General features: G+C 37.3%; 2 protein-coding genes across 2 annotated transcripts; one reads left to right on the forward strand and one right to left on the reverse strand.

The window, feature by feature from the left end:
• Positions 1-558: 558 nt before the first annotated feature.
• Positions 559-4,831, reverse strand: LOC116304751 (uncharacterized). The gene has a single exon (XM_031714533.2). It carries the CDS (start codon positions 4,755-4,757, stop codon positions 3,297-3,299), a length of 1,461 nt encoding a protein of 486 aa, XP_031570393.1. The 5' UTR covers positions 4,758-4,831; the 3' UTR covers positions 559-3,296.
• A 702-nt stretch (positions 4,832-5,533) lies between these two features.
• On the forward strand, positions 5,534-27,260 carry LOC116304739 (retinoblastoma-like protein 1). Its single transcript, XM_031714519.2, has 29 exons — positions 5,534-5,738; positions 5,877-6,013; positions 6,112-6,312; positions 6,646-6,710; positions 9,307-9,435; positions 9,835-9,921; positions 10,424-10,497; positions 10,597-10,661; positions 11,720-11,863; positions 12,721-12,760; positions 13,113-13,177; positions 13,283-13,384; positions 14,278-14,359; positions 14,561-14,647; positions 15,126-15,185; positions 15,669-15,751; positions 16,381-16,501; positions 17,109-17,319; positions 17,948-18,160; positions 18,250-18,503; positions 18,980-19,053; positions 19,695-19,797; positions 20,077-20,148; positions 20,763-20,826; positions 21,453-21,646; positions 21,980-22,036; positions 22,311-22,422; positions 22,732-22,796; positions 23,478-27,260. Exons 1-29 carry the CDS (start codon positions 5,595-5,597, stop codon positions 23,649-23,651), a joined length of 3,279 nt encoding a protein of 1,092 aa, XP_031570379.1. The 5' UTR covers positions 5,534-5,594; the 3' UTR covers positions 23,652-27,260.
• The last annotated feature ends 329 nt before the right edge of the window (positions 27,261-27,589 follow it).

Below are 27,589 nucleotides of genomic sequence, written 5' to 3' on the forward strand. Positions count from 1 at the left end.
TTGAGAGATGGCTCCTAAGACTGCAGCCCTACACATACACTGTTAAGTACATCCCTGGCCCAAGCAACATCGCTGATTCACTGTCACGACTTCTGTCCCCATCATCAGTTACTGGCTCAGATGATACCACCGAACATTATATTAGGTTTGTAGCTCGGGAGGCGACCCCATGTGCCTTGACCACACGCGAGATGGAAAGAGTGTCAGAACATGATCCAGAGTTGATGTGCATCAGGGAGTGTCTGCTTAATGGAAGATGGGATGACATCAAATTTAAAGAGTACCTGCCAGTGCGGAATGAGTTAGGAGCGGTTGGTCAACTTGTGTTGAGAGGAGCAAGGATTGTAGTGCCCAAACAACTCCGAGGTCAAGTACTAGAGCTAGCCCATGAAGGCCACCCAGGTATTGTAGCCATGAAGCAACGACTCAGGTCTAAAGTCTGGTGGCCGGGACTAGACAAGGAAGTTGAAAAGCACTGCAAAGAATGTTATGGGTGTCAGTTGGTTAGCCAACCTCACAAACCCGAGCCCATGACCCGCACTGAGTTGCCCTCTGCTCCATGGGAGCACTTAGCTGCTGACCTGTTGGGTCCATTACCCTCTGGTGACTACCTGTTTGTCGTGGTGGATTACTACAGTAGATTCTTTGAGATAGATTTCACCAAATCCATAACTTCCGAGAAGATCATATCACTCCTGGACCAAGCATTTGTTACTCATGGCCTACCACTGTCATTAAGAACAGACAATGGAACACAGTTTGTAAGTGAGCAGTTCGAGGAGTATTTGCGTGAGAATGGCATTGAACATAGGAGAACCACTCCTCTCTGGCCCCAGGCCAATGGAGAAGTTGAGCGTCAGAATCGCAGTATCCTGAAGAGGTTACGCATTGCTCAAGTGGAACGAAGGGACTGGAGAGGAGAGATGAACAAGTTTCTGATAATGCACCGTAGCACACCACACAGCACAACAGGAATAAGCCCTTCACAGCTTCTATATGGGCGGAACATTCGCACAAAACTACCCCAACTGACTGAAACCAGTTGGGACTATGAGGTGAGAGATAGAGACAGTGAATGGAAAGAGAAGGGGAAACAGTACGCAGACGCCAAGAGGAGAGCACAAGACAGTCAGATCCAGGAGGGTGATCAAGTGCTGGTCAAACAGGAGAGACAGAACAAGCTATCTACACCATTCAAACCATCACCATTCACAGTGATTCAGAAGCAAGGAAACAGTGTTCTCATTGGTGATGGAAGATCTCAGTATCACAGGAATGTCACCCATTTAAAGAAATTCTATGGCAGCAGAGAAAATGTGCCTGAACCCAGGACCACAACCTCAGAGCTTGATGAGATTGACCCCTGCTTTGATGATCAACCTCCTGGAGGAACTTTCAAGGCGACCACAGCAGTAGGAATGTCACCTACCCAAGCCAGCCAGGTTGACCATCCGGGTCAACCCTGCAATCCTAACCTTCAAGCTACTCGACCTACTCGTGCAAGGATGCTACCTGCAAGGTTTGATGACTATGTACTGGGCTATGTTGGGCCTATAACTTTTGTCTGACTGTGAGCTTGCTAAAGCTTATGATGTTTAAATGTTATGACAGTTAAAGACTTTGGGCATCTTAGTTTATTGTTGTTTTGCTCAACCATGTGTGAACTCATGTTTTAAAAAAAGGGAGAGATGTAGTGTTGGTGGATTTACCCACCCCACCCCTGTTAGGTTTGCAAGCGTGCGAGTGCGCATGTGTGTAATAAAGAGACGAGCATCAAAGCACATGGTTTAGTGTAGTTGATTATTATTTAGAAAATACACCACACCATACAAATAACATCTTATAAGGATAAGTTAAGTCTAGTTTCTAGGACACAGAAACCTAAAAAAAACTGACCAGCATCCTGTATTTCTGATACTGCTTGTTTTTGCTTTGACCTTACCCTTATTCACATGACTAGAATCCAGTTTCCTAGATCTAGATAAGACTGTGACAATAAAATCATGCCACATATCATGGTCCATTGTCTATGCTCAAAGTACATAGTTCATTTGGTCTGACTATAGTCCCAGAATTAGACTGGAATAAGTATAATGTTGAAGCTACGCAGTCCTTGTATACATTTTGTATATACAGTCAATTCAAAAAAACATCATTGACTGGCTCAAGCCTACACGACTGGACCGAAAAGGAATATGGGTAAAAATCACTGAAGCGCTTAAATATTTGTTCTGAATTAATTGTTCCCGCTAATAGTAAGATAATAATGGAGAGAAACAATCCATCAAATACATGTCTTCAGGTCTAGGGAAAGAAAAACAAAGTAATTATGATTCAGTTCATAAATCTGAAAATGTGGTGTTAAAAAAACGTCTCCTTCAACACTTCCTGCTCGCCTACGAAGGTTCGTGCTGTGACCAGGCATAACTACTAGTCAGATAAAATTATGGAGTCAACTCGATCAGCTTCAATGATTACTACAGAGTTCTTTTGGTCCAGCCGCATAGGCTTTGAGTTGGTTGACAACAACGTTTTTTGAATTGACTGTATGACTCATATGCCTCATTTGTCTCTTATATGTCTCTAGTAATGCATATGCAACTAAGTTTGTTGACTATTTCAAATCTTTGATACAAGTGAACGAGGAGTGTCAGTTGTATTATACATTATAAGCAACCTCTGGCTGATGAGATTCAGCAATATCTCCCCATATGATAATGAAAAAAAAACATCTTACCACCAGCTGTTTAGCTCAGTTGGTAAGAGCATCGGTCTGTTGTGCAAGAGGTCGTGGTTCAAGCCTCGGCTGGACCAACACTCAGGGTCTTGAAATATAACTGAGAAGGTACTGCTTTTGTAATTATAATGCAAATGGCTAGACCTTCATGTGGCTTGGATGATCACGTTAATGGCGGTCCCGTCCCTAATTAGTTAGAGATGTTAAAAGAGGACCGTGAGTTTATCAGTTAAAACATTACTGTCAAGTTTTATCCTCTATAAACAAAGTTTATTATTATTCGTATAAGATTGACTCTTGTTATTAAATTAATCATCTGTGTTAGTTTTTCTGATTAATTTATTATTATTACTATTATTATTATTATTATCATCAACCTTCAATGGACTAAAAGAATTGAATATTCAAAAGAGCTTGGTACAAGTTGAGGCTAACCCTCTACATGTACAACAGAGGATTTAAAACTAGTATTCCTTTTCCATGGCAGTTCGCATAGGGTCTGCACATGCATATGATAGCACTTGCTCAAATGTAAAAATTTTGTTCCCTTCAGACTTGATTAATCTTTTTTTGGATGCATTATCGATAACACAATCAAAAATGCAAAGTTTAAAAATGTTGCACAATAAGCAACTTGTTTAAGGGTAAGAGGAAAGCCATATGTCTTGGTACGAAGATGAAAGCTGTCCATCAACTTGAAAAAGCCTTCCCATTCCTTTTGATCTCCTTGAAGGGCACCAATAGAATGAAGGTAGTTTACATGCATTGGAATGTATGCAAGCATGCGTGTAATGGTGGCAACACTCCAAAGAAGGCGTATAGACAAGAGAAGCCAGAGGAAGGTGCGTGTAAATGTCCACCAATGCGTGGCTTGGAAATCCTTGATCTTGATTACTATGGCAACAATGTGGGTTGCAAAATTAGCAACGGCAAAGAATGATAAAAGGATAATAAATGGTTGGAATGCACTTGCTAAGGCTTCAAGATTTGCAATCAAATTAGTAAGGCATTTGCATGCTTCTGATGGAGTTATGTTTGGTTTACGTGGAACACTTATACTAGATGACCTGGGTCGGGTACTAACTGACTCCTCAAAATCGCTGGTATCTGCACCATCAAGATCGACATCTTCCTTGCCATGATGCAACCCAGATCTCCCGGCTTCCATCTCGTTATCATGTTCATAAATCAAAACGATGTCTTTCCCGGTGTCCAACATATCTAAGAACAAAAATCCTAAGATATAGCGAGTAATCTTTCTCAGAACACTATTGCTTTCAGTGATAGCCAGGGCTATACCTCTCAGTGTGGGTTTGTGTGGCAGGAAGGGACCATCTCCAAAGCGGCACATAAAACTTATAGCGTCCCTGACAGTGAGCCGGGCTATAAGGATGAACGAATAGCTAACGAAACCAGTTAAGTAAACACCGGACACCCAAAAGCACACGTAGAGTATTGTCCATGTCGTTTCGTTAAGATAAGCATCGAAAAGCCTTTGACTTTCTTTCCAAGTACCAGCAAATTTATCCCCTGACGAGAAAAACAAATGGAAACACATGTATGCTAGCCATTGGTAAAACTCTATAGCCAGTGGATAAAGGCAGTTTTTAATGGCAGATCTCCTAAGCCATGGTCCCCTGTTGGACTCGTGCCAAAGAATTTGACCCTCTTTCTCGGGAACTGCAAACACCCCGATAGGTGACCGCCGTCCAAGTCTTCGTTCAAGAAGAATATTAAACCCTTCACTACGGTAGATCTGAAAACCACACACGAGGGATATCAGAGGTACAATGTAAAGAGAAAACTGGATCCACGTGTCGATAGTAGTTCGAACAAACACGCCTAGAACTGCAACGAAGGACAAACCAAGAAGAAAGAAGACAAAAATCAAAGTCGCAAGCCTGTTCAAGAAGGGGTTCGTTATCCTTTCTCCAGGACCAAATATGATCGATACGTTAATAAAGGGTTTCAAGGCTCTTGCAAATGAGTTTTGATCGGTTATTCCTGCGGAAGAAAACATCCTGAAAAACACTCGTAAAAAAGAGACGCTTGTACCAACTTCTTGGAAACTCTATGCTACTACTTACCGGAAGACAGTACTAATATTCGATTTCCGGTTTCATAGCCACAGGCATCCCAATACGTAGTATTCGATATAATGCTAGTATGTAAAAAAAGTTATATTTTCCAGAAAAATAAAAATATGTCAGGTTTAACAATCTTTAGATCAATTTTTTACGATATATCATATTATGTCAATATTTTCCCCCTTTGATAGTTTTGTGGTCATTTTTTCAGGACACCTACTAATTTATTGGATTTTCTTCCTAAAATCATTCACTTCTAGAATCTTAAAAAGGTCAACGTTTTTAAGAATCAATTCTAAAAATAAAACAAAGGCTAAAAAAGCATGGCATAAGAACGCGGTTTTTCTTGCCTTTACATAATTAAGTTATAATCATCTATTGTCTCGTTGATAAATAAGTTGATGAGGGCGCGCAAAAGTTAAGCCATGCCACGCTTCCACACTAATCAAAAATATCTCCTTTTACATCCCTCTGGGTATAACTTGGAATCTCTTTTGCTTCATGAAGATAATATTTTTTTAGTTTGGGGAATCTGAGTATCACGGAGTATTACGTAGGATTTCGAAATGGCGGGAACCAAGTGCCAAATAAGGTGAGGAAGCCATTACAATGTCTATTGTTATTGACAGCTGACACGCTGTCGTCATGGGCGCTATCTTCCTAATATGGCGCGCGTCACCAGATTTTCCCGCCATTTCGAGCAGCTCCGCTTTCCTCTGACTTTGAATGTAAATTATTAGTGAAGAGGGCAAAGCAAACCCGGGGAAATAATGGCCTCCTCTAACAACAGAGAAGAGGATTCTAATGTCCGGGAGAAGTTTGATAATGTCTGCAGAGAGCTGAACATGGATGGGGAGACAGCAGAAGAAGCTTGGAGATCGTACGAGAAGATCAAAACCAACTATTCTCTCGAGGTTTGGACGAAGTACTTTGTTACAGAGTCTGTTCTTGTTGAGTTGAATTCGAACGTTTTGCTCTCGAGCGACTAATAATATTATTGATTGACTAACTAGAAGAGTTAGATTATCTTATGCAGGGTTGTCTTATTTCAGGGAAAGAGTATACACTGGCTAGCTTGTTCTTTATATGTGGCTTGTAGGAAGAGCGTTGTACCGACCGTTGATAGTTCAAGCACAGTGGAGGGAAATTGCGTTTCGCTCACAAGACTCATTCGCGCTTCTGGTTTGAGGTAATACTTCATAATCATAACCTTTGTGACTAAAACTACCTCATACACACATTATGGAAAGTATAAAGCTAATAAATCTGTTTTTCCTGTGGTTTCAGTCTCATAGATTTTTTCAGTAAGATGAAAAAATGGCTCGATATGTCCAACGCTCCCAGTGATTTTCGACGAAAGATCGAACATCTTGAACGTAACTTCCACGTCTCGACGGTCATATTTAAGAAATATCGTCCGATCTTTCTTGATATCTTCAGAGATCCGAACGAGGAGATTCCTAGGAGTCAAAGAGGACGAAAATCTAGGTAAGTTGTTTATGGGGTAACTCTTCGCTTTGTAAACAATCTACGCATCGACTTGTTGGTTTCAATCTTTGTAAGTTTCTTGATCAGTCAATGTTTGGTAGGTTTCAACCACTATCGACATACTTCTCCATTAAGTCTATCACCCTAGATTGCTTATACACTTAAAATAAATACTGAAACCTCAAAGTTGGTATGTACTCGTGTCACATGCGTTTTAAAAAGACATAATTAATGCTTATACATGTTAGTTCGGGCTTTGTTCAACTGGACTGGTTGGCTTGCAAAACATGTGAAATCCTAATTTCTAATTTCTCTGTTGTTTACTTGTTTCAGAAAACATCCTTGTACTCCTGCAGAGGTGTTTGCGTTTTGCTGGACCCTGTACGTGCAAGCTAAAGGTATTAAACGTCTACATTCATTTTGTTTTACAAATCGACCGAAAAAAGGTCATTAACTATAAATTTTATAAATCATTCCTTCCTTTATAGATCTATATTTTAGCTTCCTTTAAGCTTCGATAAGTTATATAAGCTTACTTTCTAGTATAACAACTTTTTTAATTGATACGATTCTGCTATACGATTTGCATTTCAAAAATTTTTTCGTCCAAAAAATTTACAGTGTAAAACTCGTAATTTTAAATTTTGAATTTCTAATGATAATAGATTTTTTTTTAAATTTGAAATAAGGTTACGTCTTCCAAATACCGTGTTGGAGATAGTTTGTAACTTAGGTATTCTAGCTGAAACGAAATCCCTAACACATTGTGGTAATTTCTAATTGTTGGACAAACTGCATCTTCTATAAGGGTGTAGACTAGCTTCTCAGCACCAGATTATTTGATCTTGATTGATGTTGTAACAAGTTATTTCTTTGTTTTCATGAGATCAGTCTTAAGGTAGTCAGGAAGAGAGTATTAATATTGCACTAAAATCCTGTAATCATACCATCTAAAATAAATAGTAGAAGTGAGGTAGTGACAGATCTGTGGAAAAAATTGAGACGCATTAAAAACTTTTGTTTTCCGTATTTTAAGACTTAGATGAAAATGAAAGTTATTGCAGGCACGTTGATCTTTAAATATTTTTAAGAGGAAAAGTATTTTTCTGTGCATAGCACCAACACAACTCTTAATTAAAAGAAAAATGTCATTCCTTTGAATTTATGAATGATTCTGAACCACTAGGAAATGTTGCCATCCATTTCAAAGATAAAAATCTTCATACAAGCCAAGCCTCTCTTTAAAATTTTACAGCTGAGAATTCAATTGTCATCTTGTGTTGACAATAAGTATTATATGCAATGAACAGACCCTTGGTCTAGAATTTTGACATTATGCAAGTTTGCTTGGCCGTATCATACTGGACAATCTAGCTCACATAATTGCTTGCAGGACAAGCTATATTATGGATTAACTTTGAAAGGCTAAAAATTGTAGGACTATAACAAGATTAAATAATGAATACATTCTTGATTGGTTTTTGAAGTGAGTGTGCCATTGTATTCAGAGTATTATGAAGTGATGGCAAAGGTCATGATAAAATCATATGCAAGTCTAGGCTTGCCTAAATTTGTTTACCGCAAAATAATTAAGTTTTAAGAAACACCTACGGTAATTATTTTATTTATAACTTTGATCAGTAACAGTCATAAAAGCTTATACTTGGAAATTTTGAATATCTTTTGTGTTTTATAATTTGTTAAATGAAATTGTATTTTTTCAAATGTTGTGCATCTTTGATTGATGCTTGATTGCTTTGGTTAATAATCAATATTGTAAGCATCTATAAATTTTAGAATATTGCTGTAAATTGAGATTGTTATTGTTGTGATGGTAAAAAATTATAGCATTTAAGTCTTTGATTCCTTAAATTAAAATTGTATTTCAATATAAAATACATGTTGGGGGTTTTCAGGATATGTGTTATTTAATTTACCAATATGTATGATTGCAGAGTTTGTAATTGATGCAAACATTTGAAAATTGTAATTCATTTTCATTAAAGCAAAAAGCAAATTTTGCAATTGAAGCAAAATATTTTGCTTTCAAAACATGTTTCACTATTATGTGGCAATGAAAATGCAAGCCCGACATTTAAATCTGGTTTTCAAACAATCAATTTAATGATTCCCTACCATAATTAACATTTTAACATTGTCTAGACCTCATCCCTAACTGCTTCCCTGCCATGGACATATATGATTTATTTATTTATTCACATTTTTATGTGAAAGGAAATATAACGTTAGCCATATCAGGAATGTCTCCTAAGATGGAATTAGAATGTGTAGTTCCAGAAATCATTCATATCTACCCCACAGAGGATTTTGGAATTTCTGAAGAGTAGGGGGGGTCAGAGAAATAAACAAAAATTACAGAGTTTGTATGGAAGAAAATTGGAATTTCCAGGGGGTAGGGGGTGTCTTAAGGGGGTATGGATAATTTTTGGAACTACACAATTCAGAAGTTGATTTTTGTAATGGGGCCCAAACAAGAGCACCTGGATAAAAACCCTCAAAGTACGAGAGATGTAGAGTATTCCTAATATCTATGAGGTGTAAGAACAACCACAAGAGACTTGGTTCTTAGAGTATCTTATAACACTGATATCATTGATGCCATGCTAGACAACTATACAGGAGAGAACCAACATAACAATTTTACTCATGTACTGTACGACATTAAGCATGGCGGGACTTGAACCTATGTCTCGGGTTTCCTGTGGTTATATATGTATATATATATACACCTCTTTGTTATTCATAATCTTTGTAATCCCTGGTCATTGGCAATTGAAATTGAAAAAATTATGCCGCTGTTCTTCAGTATTTGGTTCATTCCCCTTTATAATCTTAGGGGAAAATCCAAGATGGCTGCCAGTAGCTGGAGTGAGTACCTTGCTAGGAACCCTGGGATTGAAGGGGTTAATTATGTTGCACTGGAGTTTGAATATCTTGAGATTTAATGTATCATGGTATTCTTTTGCATCCTAGGGAATTTTCCAGCTATAAGTGACGACTTGGTGAACTCCTATCACCTACTTCTATGCTGTTTAGACTTGATATACAGTAATGCATTAACTGCACGACACAAAAAGGACCTTATTAATTCATCTTTTGAAGGTATATTTTACTTGATTTATTTAGCTAGGGCTACTTTTGCTTTCATAAGAAATGTGTCCTTCAGTGCTGTGAGCTCTAACGGCCAGGATGGCAGAGTATTAGAGGAAACGTCAGGGGAGGAGAGGTACCCAATTTCACCACAGGCTACCCACTTTAAAATCTTAGCCTTATCTTGGGAATGCAAACTTTTTACTTTGAAGGACATGATGGTTTTAAATAGTTCTACCAAACAAGTTTCTCCCAGCACCCACACCTATATCTGAAACATCTTTCTGCCTCAATCCCTAATGACTGCATCTGTGGATGATGGGAAGCATTTGTAGTGTACTCTGCTAAGATGAACTTTTATATTCTAATTGGAATCAACAGTAAAGTTTCTTAAAATTATTCTCTGCACAGGTCTACCTAGTGATTTTACTTCCAAAGATTCAAGGTCACCAGCAAAGCCGTCATGCATTGTTGAGCAACTTTGCAGTAAATACCAGGGTAAGGCTATGGTAAAACATTGCTGGTATATTTTTTATGAAGGTAACCAAACACTTGGTAGTATTGTGGCGTACTGGTTAGCTAAGTACATCATAGATTTCTGAACACACGAGTGGGATTTTGGTTCTCCTCACTTGGGAAAAATCAATGGCAGCAGACAATATTCAAGTACAGTACGCTTGGCACCAAATGATATTACGATTCCTACCCCAACCCTAACCCTAAACACTTGATATTACCACAGGGCTTGAAATAGATTTTTTTTCAGCCTGCCAAAAAAAATGGAGCATGGTAAAAAGAGGTCATTCCAGTAAATTTTGCATGTCATTTTATTATTCATTTGGCAGTGCATCGTTATTTTTTGCCTGGCAAACCTGAAAGTTGGCCTGTCATTTGGCCATTGACAGGCCGCTATTTCGAACCCTGTTATCAAACACTCTATGTAAACTAGCTTTCCAATAAATCAGATATCTCACATTTATTATCAATGATATTTTAAAAGGAATTGTCTTAGAAGCCAAAAGTATCAAGGAGCATTACTGGAAACCTTTTATCCAAAAACTGTTTGAAAGAAAGGTAAGCATTAGTGTTTTCATTTTACTTCCTATGTTTTCTTTTCTCTTCTCCCATATTCTTATGTTGCATTGTTTTTTAATGTCATGTTTTTTACCCAAGAACTTGAGAGGAACAGAAGACAGTTTGTCTGGAATCTTAGACCTTGGCAACTTTGAAATAAACATGTATGTATTAATGATCTTAATTACTGATATACTCGTCGTTCATCAACTATATCTTTAGGCCCCGTCCACACTACGCCAGATAAATTTGAATCCGAATTTCTATTTATTCAGTTAGGCCTACTGTCCACACTAGTCCGGGTGAATCCGGTACAATTCTTCACCAAAAACGAATTTTTTCGAATACGGTCTCCAGTGTGGAACAATTTTAAAATACACCGGCTAGCCGTATTAGTGTGGACGGAGAACATTTCGTATCTGAAATTTTTCGGATACAATGACGTCATGATTGTCATTGAACATGGCGGGAAGGCTAAAAATTCACCGCAGGCTTAATTTCAGCTTTAATGCTCATGCTCAGATGTGCAATGAAGTGTTTTTGCCACCTCTGATCGGACTAATGTGGACGCAGAACATTTTTTTCCGTTTTCATGTGTGGATGGAAAACTTTTTTTTCGGTTTCGGTGTGAAAGCTGCAGATTCAAATTTATCTGGCATAGTGTGGACAGGGCCTTAGTCCATATATATGAGATTTTCATCTTTGATGTGAGGGTGTAAAATCTCCACGGACTGAAGAGTAGAAACTTACTTTCAGAATGTGAAAGTCTGTACATTTTTTTTTTGTGAAAAACTGAATTCATAATTTTTCTTAAATTTTTCTTCTTGGGTTTAACTTTGTCACTACTTTGAGACTACCGCTCAAAGTTGTAAAGAAGAAAGAATGAATACTCAAGGGAATGACATCTGATCTGAAATAGGGAAAAAAATTTCAACAGCCAGGCCGTAAAAAGAATTAAAAATCCCAACATCTCTTTTCTGAAATTTCCTTAAAGGGGTATGCATTCTTTACAATCTTTGTTAACACTGTTGTCATGTGGACAGTGTCATATGATGGGTGTGTCAGTGCGAGCCCACCCACCAACAGACTACATTAACAGCAAAATGATGCCTAGAAGTTTGTCTTAGTAAAGCTTTATTTTTTGACCAAAATCAGCCACCTGAATAAAGAGCTCTTTTTGAATTTTTGTAGTTGAACAACTATTTTTTATTTGTTTTTTTAGGAGGAATGTTAATAGAGAATACGAGGAATATGTCTTATCAGCTGGAGACTTTGATGAAAGAATATTCCTTGGTGAAGAAGCTCACATAGAAATAGGAACACCAGCTAAACTATTTGAATCCTGTGACGTTGAAGAACAGCAAAGGTAGAGTCAGAAACTTGATCAATTATTCTTACTTGGAAAATAATTAATTTAAAGCTGATGCTTTGAATATTACTACTTTAATAGATGTGTTGATCATCACAGTGAATGAGCGATCTAAGCGAACGCTGTAAAGAAAGACTTGAAAAAATGATTTCAAGCTTCAACGGGAATCGAACCCATGACCTCTGCGATGCCGATTACTACTTTATTTGAATATACTAGTGGTTAACTACTTGAGACTGTTTGAGCAGGAAAACTACGAGTGAATATGAAAATGTTTTAAACACATTGTGAAAGAGTTTGGAACTGTGTTGACGATTTGGAATTAGTCTTCATAGCAGTATGAAATCTTCAAACTTCTGCTTTTTCATTCCTAATATCTTTTTATAGTCACTATACCAATGTCCTATTGATTGGTGTATTTAATTAACAGATCAAAAATAGTTTTCTGTGTTTGATACTCTGATCAAAACACGTGATGTTGAGAGAACATGAGAGGAGTGTTGGAAACCACAACAAGTAGTGGAGTGGTTTCCAGCTTCTCGAGTGTTCTGCCAACATCCCAAGTGTTTTGATCAGAGTATCAAACACGGAAAACCGTTTTTGATTTGTTTCATAAAATAACAAACGCGTAAAAAGATTGAAAAAAAGCAAAGTATAAGTAAATTCTCCCTACGTGCCGTCATATTGAAACAGACCAACATTGAGCACGCGCGATTAAAATCTGACAGTTGCAATACTCGCGCACTCTAAAATGATGCGATGATTGGTTTTCAACCAATCAACCAATTGGTTTTCAACCAATCATAGCGTGCGTTGTATCCCAATTATTTCATAAACTATATTAATCTTTTCAGAATGGGTTTGAGACGAAATCTTCAAGAACATTTTAGTAAGGTGAGTCTTGGTGATTTCTTCAACTTTATGTTCGCTCTAATGTTTCTGTATTATACAAATTTATTTTAGGGTTAGATCTGGGAGTTTAGCCATACCCTGACTTTGACAAGTCTGAGGCTGTTTCGGGGCTCGATCTGTGAATTAGCTGTGCCATAACTTTGATCAGCCCGAGGTTGTTTTTCAGGGTTCCATCTGTGAATGCAGTGTCCCAACTTACCCCAGCCCAGAGGTTGTTTCAGGGATTGAATCGTGAGTTAGCCATGCCTTGACTTACACCAGCCCAGAGGTAGTTTCGGGGTTCAATAAATAGGAGGTCGGAATAATATTTTATATTTTTTTATTCATTTTTTAGACAAGAAGTCTTGCACCACAGACACCTTTGACTGGCAGGCGCTACTTGAAAGAGAAAGACCCAAAGTAAGTATATTCTCTGAAAACATGATTTCATAAATGAAACATTTATTCTCCTTTCTTATTTCTTTAATGCAATCAATTTTATTGAATTTATCAAATTTTTTATAGAAATACTCCTGTATCTACAGCAACACAGTCTGTCAGTCGCTTGCAAGCCATGTGCTCAGGGCTGAAACCAGCCCCGAGTGAACGGCTTCTGAATATCTTCAAGTAAGTATAATATTCATGAAAAATATAAATAAAAATTTAAATTGTGATTTTTGTTATTACTCTGTGTTGCTCACAAAGTTATTACTTGGGATTGATAAAACTAGTTTTGACCTAGATCTTATTTCACCAGCTTTCACTTTCACTTTCAAATTCAACATTAACAATAAGGTGTGCCGTGTGTCTGCCTTGTCAGAGAGAAACTAATCGAGACTGTCAGTGACATACTACAAGTTGAGGGTTTGCATGCGCTCCTTTACAGGACATGAAATTAACTATTAAACCCACTAGCAAAACCTTGCTAGTAAGTTTTGTTCTCGCTAGCAAAAAAGTCACTAGCTATGGGTCGTGGTGAATAACAAACGTTATACTTGATGTAGGTTCTAAACTTTTCAGTCTTTCGATTTCTGGACTGCAGCCATACTCGCCAAACTTAGCTAGTTTTTTCTTACTTGCTAAATGTAAAATTTCACTCACATTTTTTGAGTTTGAAGTGTTAATTTTGTCCTCTGCTTTACTGATCAAGGTAAATAAATGAACTAAAGTAAAATTGCTAAGGAGACTGTTGTATAGAAACAAAGTTGACTTGCTTGATAAAGAAATCATCAACTTCCTGTCTAGACATTTTAACACGCTTTTTGTTTGGTGCCATTTTGACATGTTTATTCCAAATGAAAAGCTCATCACTAGGATTTACAGCTAATCGGAAAATGCAGTGGGGGTTAGGGGCCAAGAAAGGTTTCGAATGGTGGCCTCAAATTTGGGATATTCAAGATATTTTCAGTGCATTCGAGGCTTCCTTCAAACATCCCTGGAGTTTGTCACTCTATTAGAGCCTTTGCTTAACCATTCCTAAGTGTACCAAATCCTCAATGTGATTTTTTTCTTATCTTCAGAGAGTGCACAAAGAACCCTCTACAGTCCATTACCTCTAGAGTAGAGGAACTTGGAGAAATCTTCCTTGGTGAATATGTACAGGTATATATGATCCTATGTATTGTTAACCCTTACTCTTACCCTGAGATGACCAAAAGCTTGGCTTTATTAAAATACATTATTGAACAAATAATGATGGTCAAACTACTCTGTGTAGATCGTGCATCAGCATTAGCACCACAGATCAGATCATTGCTTCCCATGAATTGAAGTCAACGACAAAAGTTTTCTTATTCATTACAGCCTTCAGCTGACAGGCCAAATTCACCTTGTTCAACCAAGGAGTTTGCAACTCGTCGGTTGAAACTGGCAGAAATCCTGTATTACAAGGTGAGGAATCTCTCTTAGTATTATTATTATTATTTTACTTAGTATTATTACACTCATAAAAATGCCATCCCTCCTTCCCTACATCCCACACCACACCCCCTCCTCAAACCACCTCTCTATATGGTAGGAGATAGAGATATACCAATTGGTTTGGAGCGCATGCTTTATGAGAGCACATTGCATGCGCGCGCACTTTCAGTTGCGTCATTCCTATCTATTATTGTAATTTGTATTTTATAAAAGAAATAAATAACTTGCTTGCTGTACTGTGTGCAGTCATAAAGCACTTGGGAATTGGCAGAACACTTGAGAAGTGTCCAGAAGCACTCCGCTACGCGTCATGCTTCTCCTAACACTTCTCTTGTGTTCTGCCAATCCCCGCGTGCTTTATGACAGCACACACACGCGTTTTCTATTTTGCAAATTCGCAAATTTCAATAAAAAAAACAAAGCAATTGACCTTTTTCACTTTTTCAAGGTCCTGGAAAACATCACTTTGTCTGAAAAGAGAAGACTACAAGGTCACTTAGATGTCACAGTAAGTTGCTTTTTTAAAGTATGGATAGATTTAGCCAATCAGGAGAAGGTAAAATCAGTAGCACATTGATCTCAGCCAATCACAATCACTCTTTCTCACGGTTGTTAACATCTAAGTTTTTCTCAGATATTTATAGTCTTTGTTACTTGTTCCTCATTGGTTCAAGTTTGACTTGAGTCTGATTCCTTTGTTTTAAATCTATTTTGTGATTGGTTAACGTTCTTCAAGTGCTCCCGGTTAGGTTTGTCTTCACACAATAATATATACCAGTTAGGTTTATGTTAGATTTGTTGAATTTTTGAAATATGTTTTGTCAATCATTCAGTATTTGTGTACTTTTTATGAGTTTCCCAGCATATTCTTGATTTATCAACCAAACAACAGATTAAATGATTGGTCAATCCATCTGTCTTTCTGTCTGTCTGTCTTACATTTGGATAGTCAGTCGGCTGGTTGATTGATTGCTATCTTCTTTCTCTTCAGACACTCCTTGAGCAAGATATATTCCATCGTTCACTCCTAGGATGCTGTCTAGAAATTGTTATTTTCTCTTACAATTCTCAGAGGTAAAGATACCAGGTTTTATTTGAGTGTTTTACTGGAGGCAAAGTCCCTATATATATTGCTTATGTTGTATATGTGGGGTACCTGTGTTTTGCCCTACCCACAATTCCCTGGGAACTTCTTGCAGACATGCTAATGGCAGCAGTGTAATAAAGATGTTTGTTGTGCCTCATGGTTTCGGAGTAGTTTTTCCGTCTGTACAACTGTCAGCTTATTAAATGTTTAGGAGTATATTTTCATGTTCTACTAAAATTTGGAGTGATTTTGATGAACAAAATCCATGTTACAGTTAAATGTAAATGAGGAAGAGTCTGTATCTGATTTACAAACTGGGTGACTTATTTATAATTTTTTTTTGTCATTAATAATTTATAATTAACAATTTTTTACTGAAGGCGTAGTGAATATCAGGAAATATTTACCAAGAGGCAAGTGTTCTCTGCAAGCTGCACACAATGACAAACTAGTACAGACATGCACGTTATTTTCACCTGTAGGTGAATATAACAGCAGAGGACCAATGGTCATGCCTGATTTATTATATTCACTAGTGTAAAAATGCTAATAAGGAATAATGCATTTGATATGGATTGACCAAGATTTACTAAACATGTAAGTGTTTGCTTTGCAGAGCTTTTCCTTGGGTGATAGAAATCTTTGGCTTGGCTCCATACTACTTCTATAAAGTAATAGAGGTATTAATAAAAGCTGAGGATGGTTTATCAAGAGATGTAGTCAAGCATCTTAATCATGTGAGTATCGTCTAACCTGTCTTAACATCATTATTATCACAATCCCATTCATCAGGACCTTAATTATCATAATATATCATCATCATCATCATTGAATATCATCATCATTTTGTATATCATCATCGTAAATCATGGTATATCATTATCGTCATCGTATCATCATATATCATTATCGTCATCGTATATCATCATCATATATAATCATCATCATCGTATATCATCATTATCATCATATATCATCATCTTCATCAGATATCATTATCATTATTTGCCATCATCATCAACAGCATTAAATAGCAGGTCAATCTACGATTAATTAGTGTTCATGTTCAAAGTTTTCAACCATTTCTTTTAAGCAGAAGCATATCACCAGTCATGTTCATTGCCATCATCATTGACATCATTCATATTAGCAGGTCAATCTACGATTAATCAGTGGTCATGTTTGAAGCTTTCAACCATTTCTTTTAAGCAGAACCATCATGTTCATTACCATCATCACCTCCACCAGCATCACTAATAATCATCATCATCAACATCATCATCATTTCTCCATCATCAGTCATCTCTATAAAGCCTTATCATCTTGCCATCATCCTGTTTATAGATTGAGGAACAGATTTTGGAGTCCTTAGCCTGGGCACACAACTCTCCCTTATGGGATGCCATCCAAACTGCAGGGGGAGTGCCGTCATGCGAGGATGTTACAATACCCAATAATGTAGAGGCTTCCGATCCAAACCAGAACCTCTTGGCCTCTCCCATTGTACACCCTAGAGTACAGAGAATATCTGGAGAAGAAGGTGCACAAAGAAGAAGTAAGTTGCAATTCTTATTCTTATGTGTGAATTTGTGGGCATATAGATATATAATAAATAAGTATATGAGAAGAAAAATGTACGACATTTTGTCATTTTAATAATTCAGTCATCAGGGACCGGTTGTATGAAGCCTGGATAGCACTGTCCAATGGAGAAATCTTATCCAGTTAATAAATTTATTGGATAACAGTATCGACTTATCCACTGGATAAGGATTTATCCACAGGATAGCACTATCTAGGCTTCGTACATGTACAACCTTGGGCCAAGGCCGTAGTTATTATCAGCACAAGAACTAACACTGAACATAATTCTTATGCTGTATTCAAGAAATATTGTTACTGGGATCATTATTAAGCCATCACTTAGCACTCCAACCACTTCAGTTTCTTAGACCCCATTACTACAGTGTACTCTACATTATTATCACATTGTTTCTAGTTGTTAGAAAAAGGTTTTTGCTTGCCTCTTGCCTCCCTGGATTAACAGGTTTATCTCCGAGTTCTCTGGTTTTCGTCCCTCTGCCAATCCTAACATACTAAGTTGATCTGTTAGTTACATGTAGTTCTAGGCTTTGTTAAAATTTGAAACACCTAAATATGACGAATTCTGCTTAATATGACAGTTGCAACGCCACCATCTTCCTCAGTGCGAGAGCAATATTCCCCCACCAACAGTGGTGCAAGACGCAACCTCATGGCCAATTTTGGTGGACCAAGTACGAAAGCAACAGTGCCGTCACAAAATAATGGGCCATTTGTGAGATCAGCTGCAGTCGTTAGTTCTTCCACTGCTTCAAGATCAAGTACCAGAGCTGCACAAGGTCCTACCCCTGCATGTGAGTATACGTGTTTGATAATTAGTTAAGTGCTTGCCGTTTGCCACTATTACTTCCACTGATCCCTTTTTCAATTCTTTATCCAACAGTCATCATCACACCAGCCACAACGAATGGTGCCTATGTAGTTAACGGTGTTAATGTAGTTCTTCCGAGCTCTACTGCCACATCAGTACAAGTCAGCATCTCGCCAAGACCAGAATCCACCCTGTCTCCAAATATCATCACCACATCATCTGTTAGAAGCCCAGTTAGAGCGCAGGCACAGTCTTCATTACAACCCATCCAACCTCCTGCTACTAAACCAAAGAAGACTGGTTCACTTGCTTTGTTTTTCAGAAAGGTAAGTGGCGATGCATACCTTTTTTCCTTCCATTTTTCTGTTTTGTTATCTTTCTCCCTTCTTTATTTATTAATTACTTGTACCATCTTTCTCTTTCTCTTTCTCTTTCTCTTTCCCTTTCCCTTTCCCTTTCCCTTTCCCTTTCCCTTTCCCTTCCCTTCCCTTCCCTTCTCTTCTCTTCTCTTCTCTTCTCTTCTCTTCTCTTCCCTTCCCTTCCCTTCCCTTCTCTTCTCTTCTTTCCTCTTCCTCTTCTCTTCCTTTATTCAATGCCTCGTTGTCCATTCATTTATCCTATTATATTCTTTCTTCTTTCTTTTTTCTTATTTCCATCCTCTTCTTCTTTTTTTGCTCCCTTTTTTGCCAATTTTTACAGAAGTTTATTTAAATACTTCACCTCTTCCAAATCTTTCTCATCCTCCAATCTCTCTCTTTTTTGCCAATAAACTAAGAAACTAAGTCAGATCATTTTCCCTTAGGTATATCACATGGCAAGTGTAAGACTACGTGATTTGTGTGCAAAGCTGGATGTCAATGATGAGTTAAGGGGAAAGTAAGTTTTAGCTATCAAAATCTAGGTATTGGTCATCAACTATATTTAACGTATGTAGTTCCTTCAGCTACGTAGCTGGGATCTCAGGAAGGTTTGATGGTGCACTCTTTACCTGCTCTTTCCATCAGTGTTTTGTTTTGAGAGTATTCAACTTAGATGAAGCTACATGGATTAGAGAGAAGTCTAAACAGACATGAAGATCTTGAGGATTGAACTGTGGACATCAACAATCTTGGACAAAATAGATGAAACTTTAGGAGCTCCTTTAGGATATCTTAATGTAAAACACATTTTTAAAAGTCCCCTTACAACAACCCCCTTCTCCAAACAATGTTGGTTCTGACGAGAGGGAGTCATGCTGGAACCAGCATCGAGGCAGCTAAAGCTAGTTTAGATAATATTTTTATATGGGAAATTAATTTATTTTATCACAAGATCAAAAATTGTCAACTGTTTTTGTCCAGGATTGTAGCTTATAAGGCCGTGCACTAACCATGGAACTGAGCTACGCATGCTCCTAAGAAGGGAGTGTTTAGTAAATCAGCATGCTAATCCAACATGTTTTTTAGTATTTCCTCATAACTTATTGTGAGTTGATTATCACACCTGAGGCGTTGTATAATATATCTTTATTCTTCAAGGATGTGGACATGTTTTGAGCACTGTCTAATGACTCACCCTGAGTTAGCTAAGGACCGCCATCTTGATCAGATCTTGATGTGTTCTGTGTTTGTCATGGGCAAGGTAAGTAACAACAGCTTAGCACAACATCCTTAGATATAGGCTATTTTCTAAGTATTTTTGTAAGCATTTGGTAAAGAGAGGAAAAGCAGAAGACCCTCATATCAGGAGGGAATGCCGGCTCCAATAAAACAATCATACTACACCTACATGGACCAGACCCAGCACAGTCCAGTACAGCCTGTTGCTTTACAGAAGTCAAAAATCAAGTCACCTTGAAATTATTGAGGACTTGCCCAAACCTGAAAAATCTTCTGACTAATACTGTCTTTGTTTATTTAGGTCACCAATTCAGACCCATTGTTCCAAAACATCATGAAATGCTACAGAACTCAGCCTCAAGCTGCAAGCCATGTAAGTAATATTGTTGGTAAATATTATGTTCATCTTCCATCACTGTTAAGTGCTACTGATTGGGTCATGTGCTTGATGTCACATGTGAATAGGAATAGAGAACTTTCTTAATGAAGAAATAGAAAATGGGCTCGCATGCACGCGGGGGTTGGCAGAACATGTGAGAGAAGTTTCAGGAGACACTCTACACTTCTTGAGTGTTGATCTGCAAATCCCCAAGTGCTTTATAACTCAACACAGCACAGCAAGCAAGTTCTTTATTTCGTTTAAAAGATATAAATTACAATAACCGTTATTTTAGATAGGAATGACGCTATTAAAAGTGTGTGTGCGTGCTGTGTGCTCTCATAAAGCACGCGTTCCCAACCAATCAGAATATGAGATTAATAACAGTTATTTTATAATGTGCTTGTACTCTTGCTTGCCACAATGGGTTTTCTTGTGTTACTCCAGTTTTCCTACAATTACAAAAACCAACCTGTGTGCTGAGAGTTGTGTTCTTAGAATAATTTAATTGTAGCGGTAGTTTTTTCTGAAAATCTAATTTACTTGAAAATTAATGGAAACAGTTAATACAATAAGAACTAAAAGTATTGTTATTTTTAATTTTGTAGGTGTACAGGAGTGTGTTATTGAAGTCAAATACAAGAGCTCCAATCAACAGCATAGGAAGTGAAGGTAATATTTCGACGATATTATCATTGGGTGACAAAAGTCACACAATGAATCCCATTTAATACTGAATCCCATGTCACACAATGAATCCCATGTCACGCAATGAATACCATGTAACACAATGGATCTCATGTCACACAATAAATCACATGTCACACAATGAATCCTGTCACACAATGAATCACATGTCACACAATGAATCACATGTCACACAATAGATCACATGTCACACAATAAATCACATGTCACACAATAAATCACATGTCACACAATGCATCTCATGTCACACAATAAATCACATGTCACACAATAGATCACATGTCACACAATAGATCACATGTCACACAATAGATCACATGTCACACAATAGATCACATGTCACACAATAGATTACATGCCACACAATAGATTACATGTCACACAATGGATCACATGTCACACAATGGATCTCATGTCACACAATGGATCTCATGTCACACAATGGATCACATGTCACACAATAAATCCTATGTCACACAATGAATGCCATGTCACACACTCAAATAATCCATTGCCCAGTATTGAATCCTGCCGTGTACACTTAATGGTAGGGCATATGAATTGACTAGTTCTATATTGTAATCTCCTAGGGGCTAATGCTGAATCAACTAGTGGTCCAACTAGTCCAAATGGCAACACAAGTGCCAGATCAAGTCCTATTAGAGGAACTGGCGTCATTCCCCCTACCCCACCCCCACATGCTAAAAATGCTCCTTCAAGTAACATTGAGAACAGCCATGGTAGTGATGAAGAAAGAGGAGACTTAATTGAGTTCTACAACAAGGTGAGTAACATTGCTCTTAGACATTTGAATAAGAAGCAAACTTGTAGAGTCAAAAAAATTGTAAATATACTGTCATTGAAGATATTCAGAGTAACACCCTAATCTTCAAAATAGTTCCAAACCATTTTTACACTGTGCTTAAGTTTTCATCTTATTCACTTGCTGTATTCAATACAGCAATACAGTCCCAACTAGTAACCACTAGTCATTTTTATTCACTTGTTGTATTTAACTTGTTTTTACTTGTTACTTGTCTGCAAAACTATAACAGTGGTTGTAACAGCTACTTACTTGTTGTTTTCATGCTAACTTTGCTTCTATTATTTACTGTAGGTTTTCATCAAACGTATAAAGAATTTTGCCCTCAAGTTTTCTGCTAATGACAGAAACGTAAGTATATTACCCTTTACTGACTAGAATTATTAGCATTGACTATTTTTACTATTACAGTGAGTACATATAATGTGTGCAAACATGGAGGAGTTTTCATATTTTTGGTTATTCGGAGTAATAAATACTTTTCCTCCGCAAAACCCAACGTGCTAAATTGCTAGTTAGCCATCGGGTTTGATAAAATTTAAATTTATAGCCCAGAGCTTTTTGTAACTGTTTTCATTTTCTCATATCATTGCTATTTTTGTTAACCATCAATTTTGATTGACAGTTGGAATCTCCACCCCTGTCGCCGCTGCCTGTGGTAAGAAACCAAGCCCATTCTCCCAGGAGACAAGTATCTACAAAACACCCTGTGTATATCTCACCTCACAAGATTAATGGTAAGTAAGACATGTCTACTCCTCAAGGTGTTTACCCAACCCCCCACATAAGTTATGGAACCTCATTTTCCCCACTTTGTCATGGCCCATGTGCTTGGGCCATAAGGCAATGGGGAAAACTTGGTCCATAATGTATGGCACAGACCTCGCGCTCAGTTAATAAGAGCTATATATGTAGGGTTACTAAAGTAAAGGTTGCTCTCTCTTGTGCTGGTTTAAGTTTTTTAATTTTAACTCATGACTTTATGGCCTCCATTTTGGCAAGGGGTCTGTCATTTTGCTCAATGTATATTCTGTCATTTGTTTCAGGTGGTCATGTTCCCATGACTCCAACAACAAGAATACTTTACTGCTTCAGTGAGAGTCCTGCCAAGGTATGTGGTATCAGGGGGGAGGAGGGGGTGTTATCAATTGGGACTCTGTACTGATACTGCCTCTTCTCACATTTTTGCTGTGTTAATTGTAATTTCTATAGAGTATATGCATGTTAATCATAGCCACCATCTTGGTTGACGAAAACAAAGCATTCCTCATTAATTTCAATGGTGGCTTTTTCATTGCTATTTATATATCTTGTGGCATTTTGAGTCATGGTTGTGCACACTGTATTAGGTGTAATGCGTGTGATTTTTCTTTCTTTTCTTTTTTTTCTCTCGAGTTCTCAGCATCTCGTGTTAAGATCAGAGCATCTAAAACAGATAACTGTTTTATATTTCTTATGTTCATCACTAGAGCATTTCTAGGAACCAAAGCTGAGTGTTGGCTGCAAGGGTTACTAACATGCGTTTTTCTTCCTCCCATCAATTAGTGCAATAGACCTCTTTACTCTGGGTGTAATATCTTCCCATTTCAGACCATGTGTCATTCCCTAGAGTATCATTTCTTTGTTTAATGGTTGTACATGAGAAGACACATGATTATTGATACAACTCAAACAAAAAATCTTATTCTCAAGAGAACAACACGTTCTGAAACAGGAAAACATTACGCCCAAGGGGAATAGGCTCTCTAGTTATTGCACTATCTAAAGGAGCTTACCCACCTTTGTGTTCCAGAAACTTCGTGACATCAACAACATGATCAAGCAAGGTTCAGGTGAGAGTAGGAAAAGAGCACTACTTCAAGATGACGAAGGAAGTCCCTCGAAGAGATCCCCCAGTGAAGAGCACCTACAGAGAAAGCTGACAAGTATGTTAGAGGAAAGAAATAATGCAAGTGCATCAAGATGATTTGGATTGCACTGTAATTAATAATCTAATTAATATACTAAGCAATCTCTGAACATTTTTAATGCATCGTTGTAGCATGCAAACCAGAATATATTGCCGTTTTTGGGCGATAGGCATTGTTGATAGAATAGACCATCAGCACTAGAAAGAGAGCGGAATACTCTGCTCTCTTAGTGAAAATCGAAAAATATGAATATTTTTAATTAGAAATTGTTAGTCCTTGAAGGTCAATCCTGGTTCATACTAGTAATACGAGAAGCACAAAAATGTTAGTTTCTTGTGTAATCATAATGTCATCTTACTAGATTAGCTTGACATATACCTAACTGAAAAAATGTAGTCGGGTTCGAAAAGGTCATATCTTTGAAGCTAAGACCAAAAAGGATTTTGGGTACTCCAAAACGTGTATTATATTTGCATATAGACACGTAGAAATGCACAGTAGAGTAAAGTCGGTCGACCTAGATTAACAACATGCCAAAGCCATAATGCATAAAATGTGCACAGGAAGGGGAAACTGCAATACGCATGAAATTAGCATAATTGTTTGTCTTCCCATGCTCCCCTTCGGTCTTAGCTTTGGTGATATAACCTTTTTTTGAACCCAACAATTTTTTTTTCAATTAGTTGTATATTGACAATAGCTAATCATTGGTTCATCCAGTCCAAATCTAGTTATGCTCGATTTTTAATAGTACAGAATTCGATGTCTTAGCACAAAGCCTTGTTGACTGCGCACATGTTGATTAGTCTGATTGGGTGATCGTCGTGTCTGGCCATTGAGTGGCGATTATTTTTACCCTGAAATTAGCTTCCATGATGCACTTAGATAAAGGCGTATGCCATATAAGTATTAACTAGGATATAAGGAAGATTTCTATTGATCTTTTGACTGATACAGTGGCCATTTTGAATTATGTCGTTTTAAGTAAGAGATTATGGGATGCTGAGGGAGCAAATATTGGAAAATTTATAGTCAGCACAGCTGTCAGGGTGTCTTTTTATATAACTTTACGTTATCCAATGTGAATCATCTAAAAACCAATTGAATTTGCTGGTATCTGGAGCAATATGTAAAAAACTTGTAAAATCCTTGTGTAGTTCCAGAAATCATCCATATCCACCCCACAGAGGAATTTGGAATTTCCGAAGAGTAGGGGGGACAGAGAAAGAACAAAAATTACAGAGTTTGTATTGAAGAAAATTGGATCCGGGGGTAGAGGGGTGTCTTTGAAAAATTACTCCATGAGGGGGGTATGGATAATTTTTGGAACTACACATTTGAAAAAATAACTTTGCCACTCTATGTTTTATAAATATTTCTTCATTTGCTACCCGAGCATCCAATAATTTAAGATGGCTGCCCTATCAGTGGAAAGGTCTGTTCTGGACAATTGTATCATGATCATATCACATGGCCAAAAATATGGAATGGACAGCAGTTGAGCCTATTTTGCAGCATGCGATATATGGTCTTCAAATATGGTCATATATCCATCGTTCCAAAGCCATGGGATCTGCTCTAAAGTACTAATGCATGGAAGCAGGTCGGACACTGTGTTTTCCTATTTCTTAGCTCTTGTCTTCACTTGAGAATGAGATCTTTGATTTACACATTTGTATCATCTACTCATACAAGCAAATAAGAAGGAAAGTCAAACACAATGTAAGAGAGTTCATATGCATACTGACATTTTGGACATTAGGCTCATTTGTCAGAGCTCTTCACAGGAAAAAAACTGGATTCTCAAATTGGGAATTTATTGGGAATTTCTTTGAATTCCCAACGAATTCCCATCCAATTCCCAGAGAGAATGAAATTGGGAACGTGGCACTGATTCCCAATGTTAGTGTGTTGGGAATTTTGTTTTTCTATTGGGTATTAGAAGGAAATTCCCAACAATAAGTCCCAACGTTGGTGTTCGAATATTGGGAATTCAAGGAAATTCCCAACAATTCCCAATTTGGGAATCCGGTTTTTTTTCCTGTTTCTTATTCCTACGAATGACTAATGTTCAAAAAATCAGTATTCTTAAACTTCTTTCCCCAGTGTTTAAGTTTCCTTATTCACAGTTACATTCAACACACAAACTAGTCATCAGTTTACTCATACAAGCATCTGGTTAACAAAGAAACGATTCTCAAGAGAATGACACATGGCGTGAAATGAGAGAAACATAACTCACCAATTGAAAACCTGTGTGTCAAGGATGCCATCAGACAATAATTTTGCTTTATTGATGTTTTTAATGTAGATTGTACGGTGGCAATTAGCTTGCCACTCACATGATTGAATGTTTAACAAAATTATGTTTTTAATTCAGATTTTTATCCCAATCTGAAAGGTAACAACAATATTTGTTGCTCTTTCTTGATCATATTTAATAGTCTAGGACCCACAAAACGCGCTTGAATTTAAGGAAAACAAAGAAAGGATTATTTCTATGGAAACACAACTAGTTGTCATGGTAATAAAGTAATTGTGTAGTTAAGACCCCATTCACACCTAAACGTGTTTAGTTAAACTGTTTTCATTAGGAAAAAAATTGAGAAACTGGTAACCTACAGTATAATGAAGCTTTCTGAAATATTGTCAGAGCAAGACAGAGGATAGCTTACGTGCATTATTTCACCAAAGATTGTGCAGTGCTCGTAGATAGTTTTCCAAACCTGTTAAACCACTTTTAAACATGTTTAAGCCTTGGTGTGAATGGGGTATAAGACTGCATCGTTTTAATAAATATGCGGTCTGTTTTTGATGAAAAAGCAGATTAAGAAATTATGATAGAGTGCATACCCATTATATCCATGAAAAACATTGCACAAATTTGCTCAGATTAGTAAGTTCAGTAGACCTCAATAGACCATAGACCTACAAAAACTTTGCACCATGTTTGCACTGATTTAAACAATTTTGTTAACTTTTTCACAAACATATGGTATGCACTCTAACATTACATATGAAAATCTCGTCAAGTAGTTGATCATTAATATCATGAAAATAGACTCCTAAGATTGCATTCGTTTTCTCTGATTCTTTGATGAATAGTTCTTTAAAGAGTCACTAACTAGTCAACTTGTCCGAAATCTATCCTATAGAAGAAAATAAATTTGAACACCATTGAGGACCACATCCATTTTCAAAATTTGGGCCTTGAATAGCAGCTGGTTCTTGAAACCCTTGCAACACCTCTGAATTAATTTAAAATTAAGTTATAAACCAAGGTTTTTCAAAAAAGCATGTCGTGACTTTTCAGGTGTATGAATAATGAAATACTGTAAAAAATCTCAGAATGTAAAAACCAATTGATTGCTAGTGAGTTTGAGAAAGTTTTAGATATCAAGGCCCGGTTGTACAAAGGGTGGATAGCACTAATCAATGGATAAATCCTTATCCAGTGGACAAATCGATGTTGTTATCCAATAAATTTATCCATTGGATAAGATTTATCCGTCAGATAGCACTATTCATGTTTCGTACAACCAGGCCGGCCCAGTAATATAGCATTTTAATGAGGATTTGATGTAAAATGTGATTTTGTTAACTATCATGGTGATGTTTGTATATGTTGAAATCTGTTATGAGATTAAAAAATGTTAGAAACAGGATTTGTGGTTGCTTTTGAGGGTCTTACAACCACAGGAAGCATTAAAATAGAATCTCAGGGGCCCAGAGTAGAAGGGTCTAGACCATAGGCCTTTCCTGAGTTCGATAAACAGGATGCATTTTGGTCTAGATTTGGTACTAACAACACCATATAAGGCATGATGTTTGTACCCAAGCTAGACCACAATGCACCATGTTCGCTATCTCAAAGAAGGTCTATTGTTGTAAGTAATATATACAGTATGAGCGGCCGTGTTGTATTGGCTGTACAATCATGAGCTGGAGGCGAGTGATTGTATGGTTGATACAACACGGACGGGAATGTTGTAAA

The sequence above is a fragment of the Actinia tenebrosa genome, unplaced genomic scaffold (assembly GCF_029948245.1).
Source record: "Actinia tenebrosa isolate PJP-AT-01 unplaced genomic scaffold, QUT_ActTen_1.0 PGA_scaffold2__45_contigs__length_23673736, whole genome shotgun sequence".
NCBI lineage: Eukaryota > Metazoa > Cnidaria > Anthozoa > Actiniaria > Actiniidae > Actinia > Actinia tenebrosa.

Coding starts and splice junctions, on each gene's coding strand:
- LOC116304751 (XM_031714533.2), bottom strand. CDS start 4,757: ATGTTTTCTTCCGCAGGAATAACCGATCAAAACTCATTTGCAAGAGCC.
- LOC116304739 (XM_031714519.2), top strand. CDS start 5,595: ATGGCCTCCTCTAACAACAGAGAAGAGGATTCTAATGTCCGGGAGAAG. Junction 11,864..12,720: donor GACGTTGAAGAACAGCAAAG/GTAGAGTCAGAA, acceptor TAATCTTTTCAG/AATGGGTTTGAGACGAAATC. Junction 12,761..13,112: donor TTCAAGAACATTTTAGTAAG/GTGAGTCTTGGT, acceptor TTCATTTTTTAG/ACAAGAAGTCTTGCACCACA.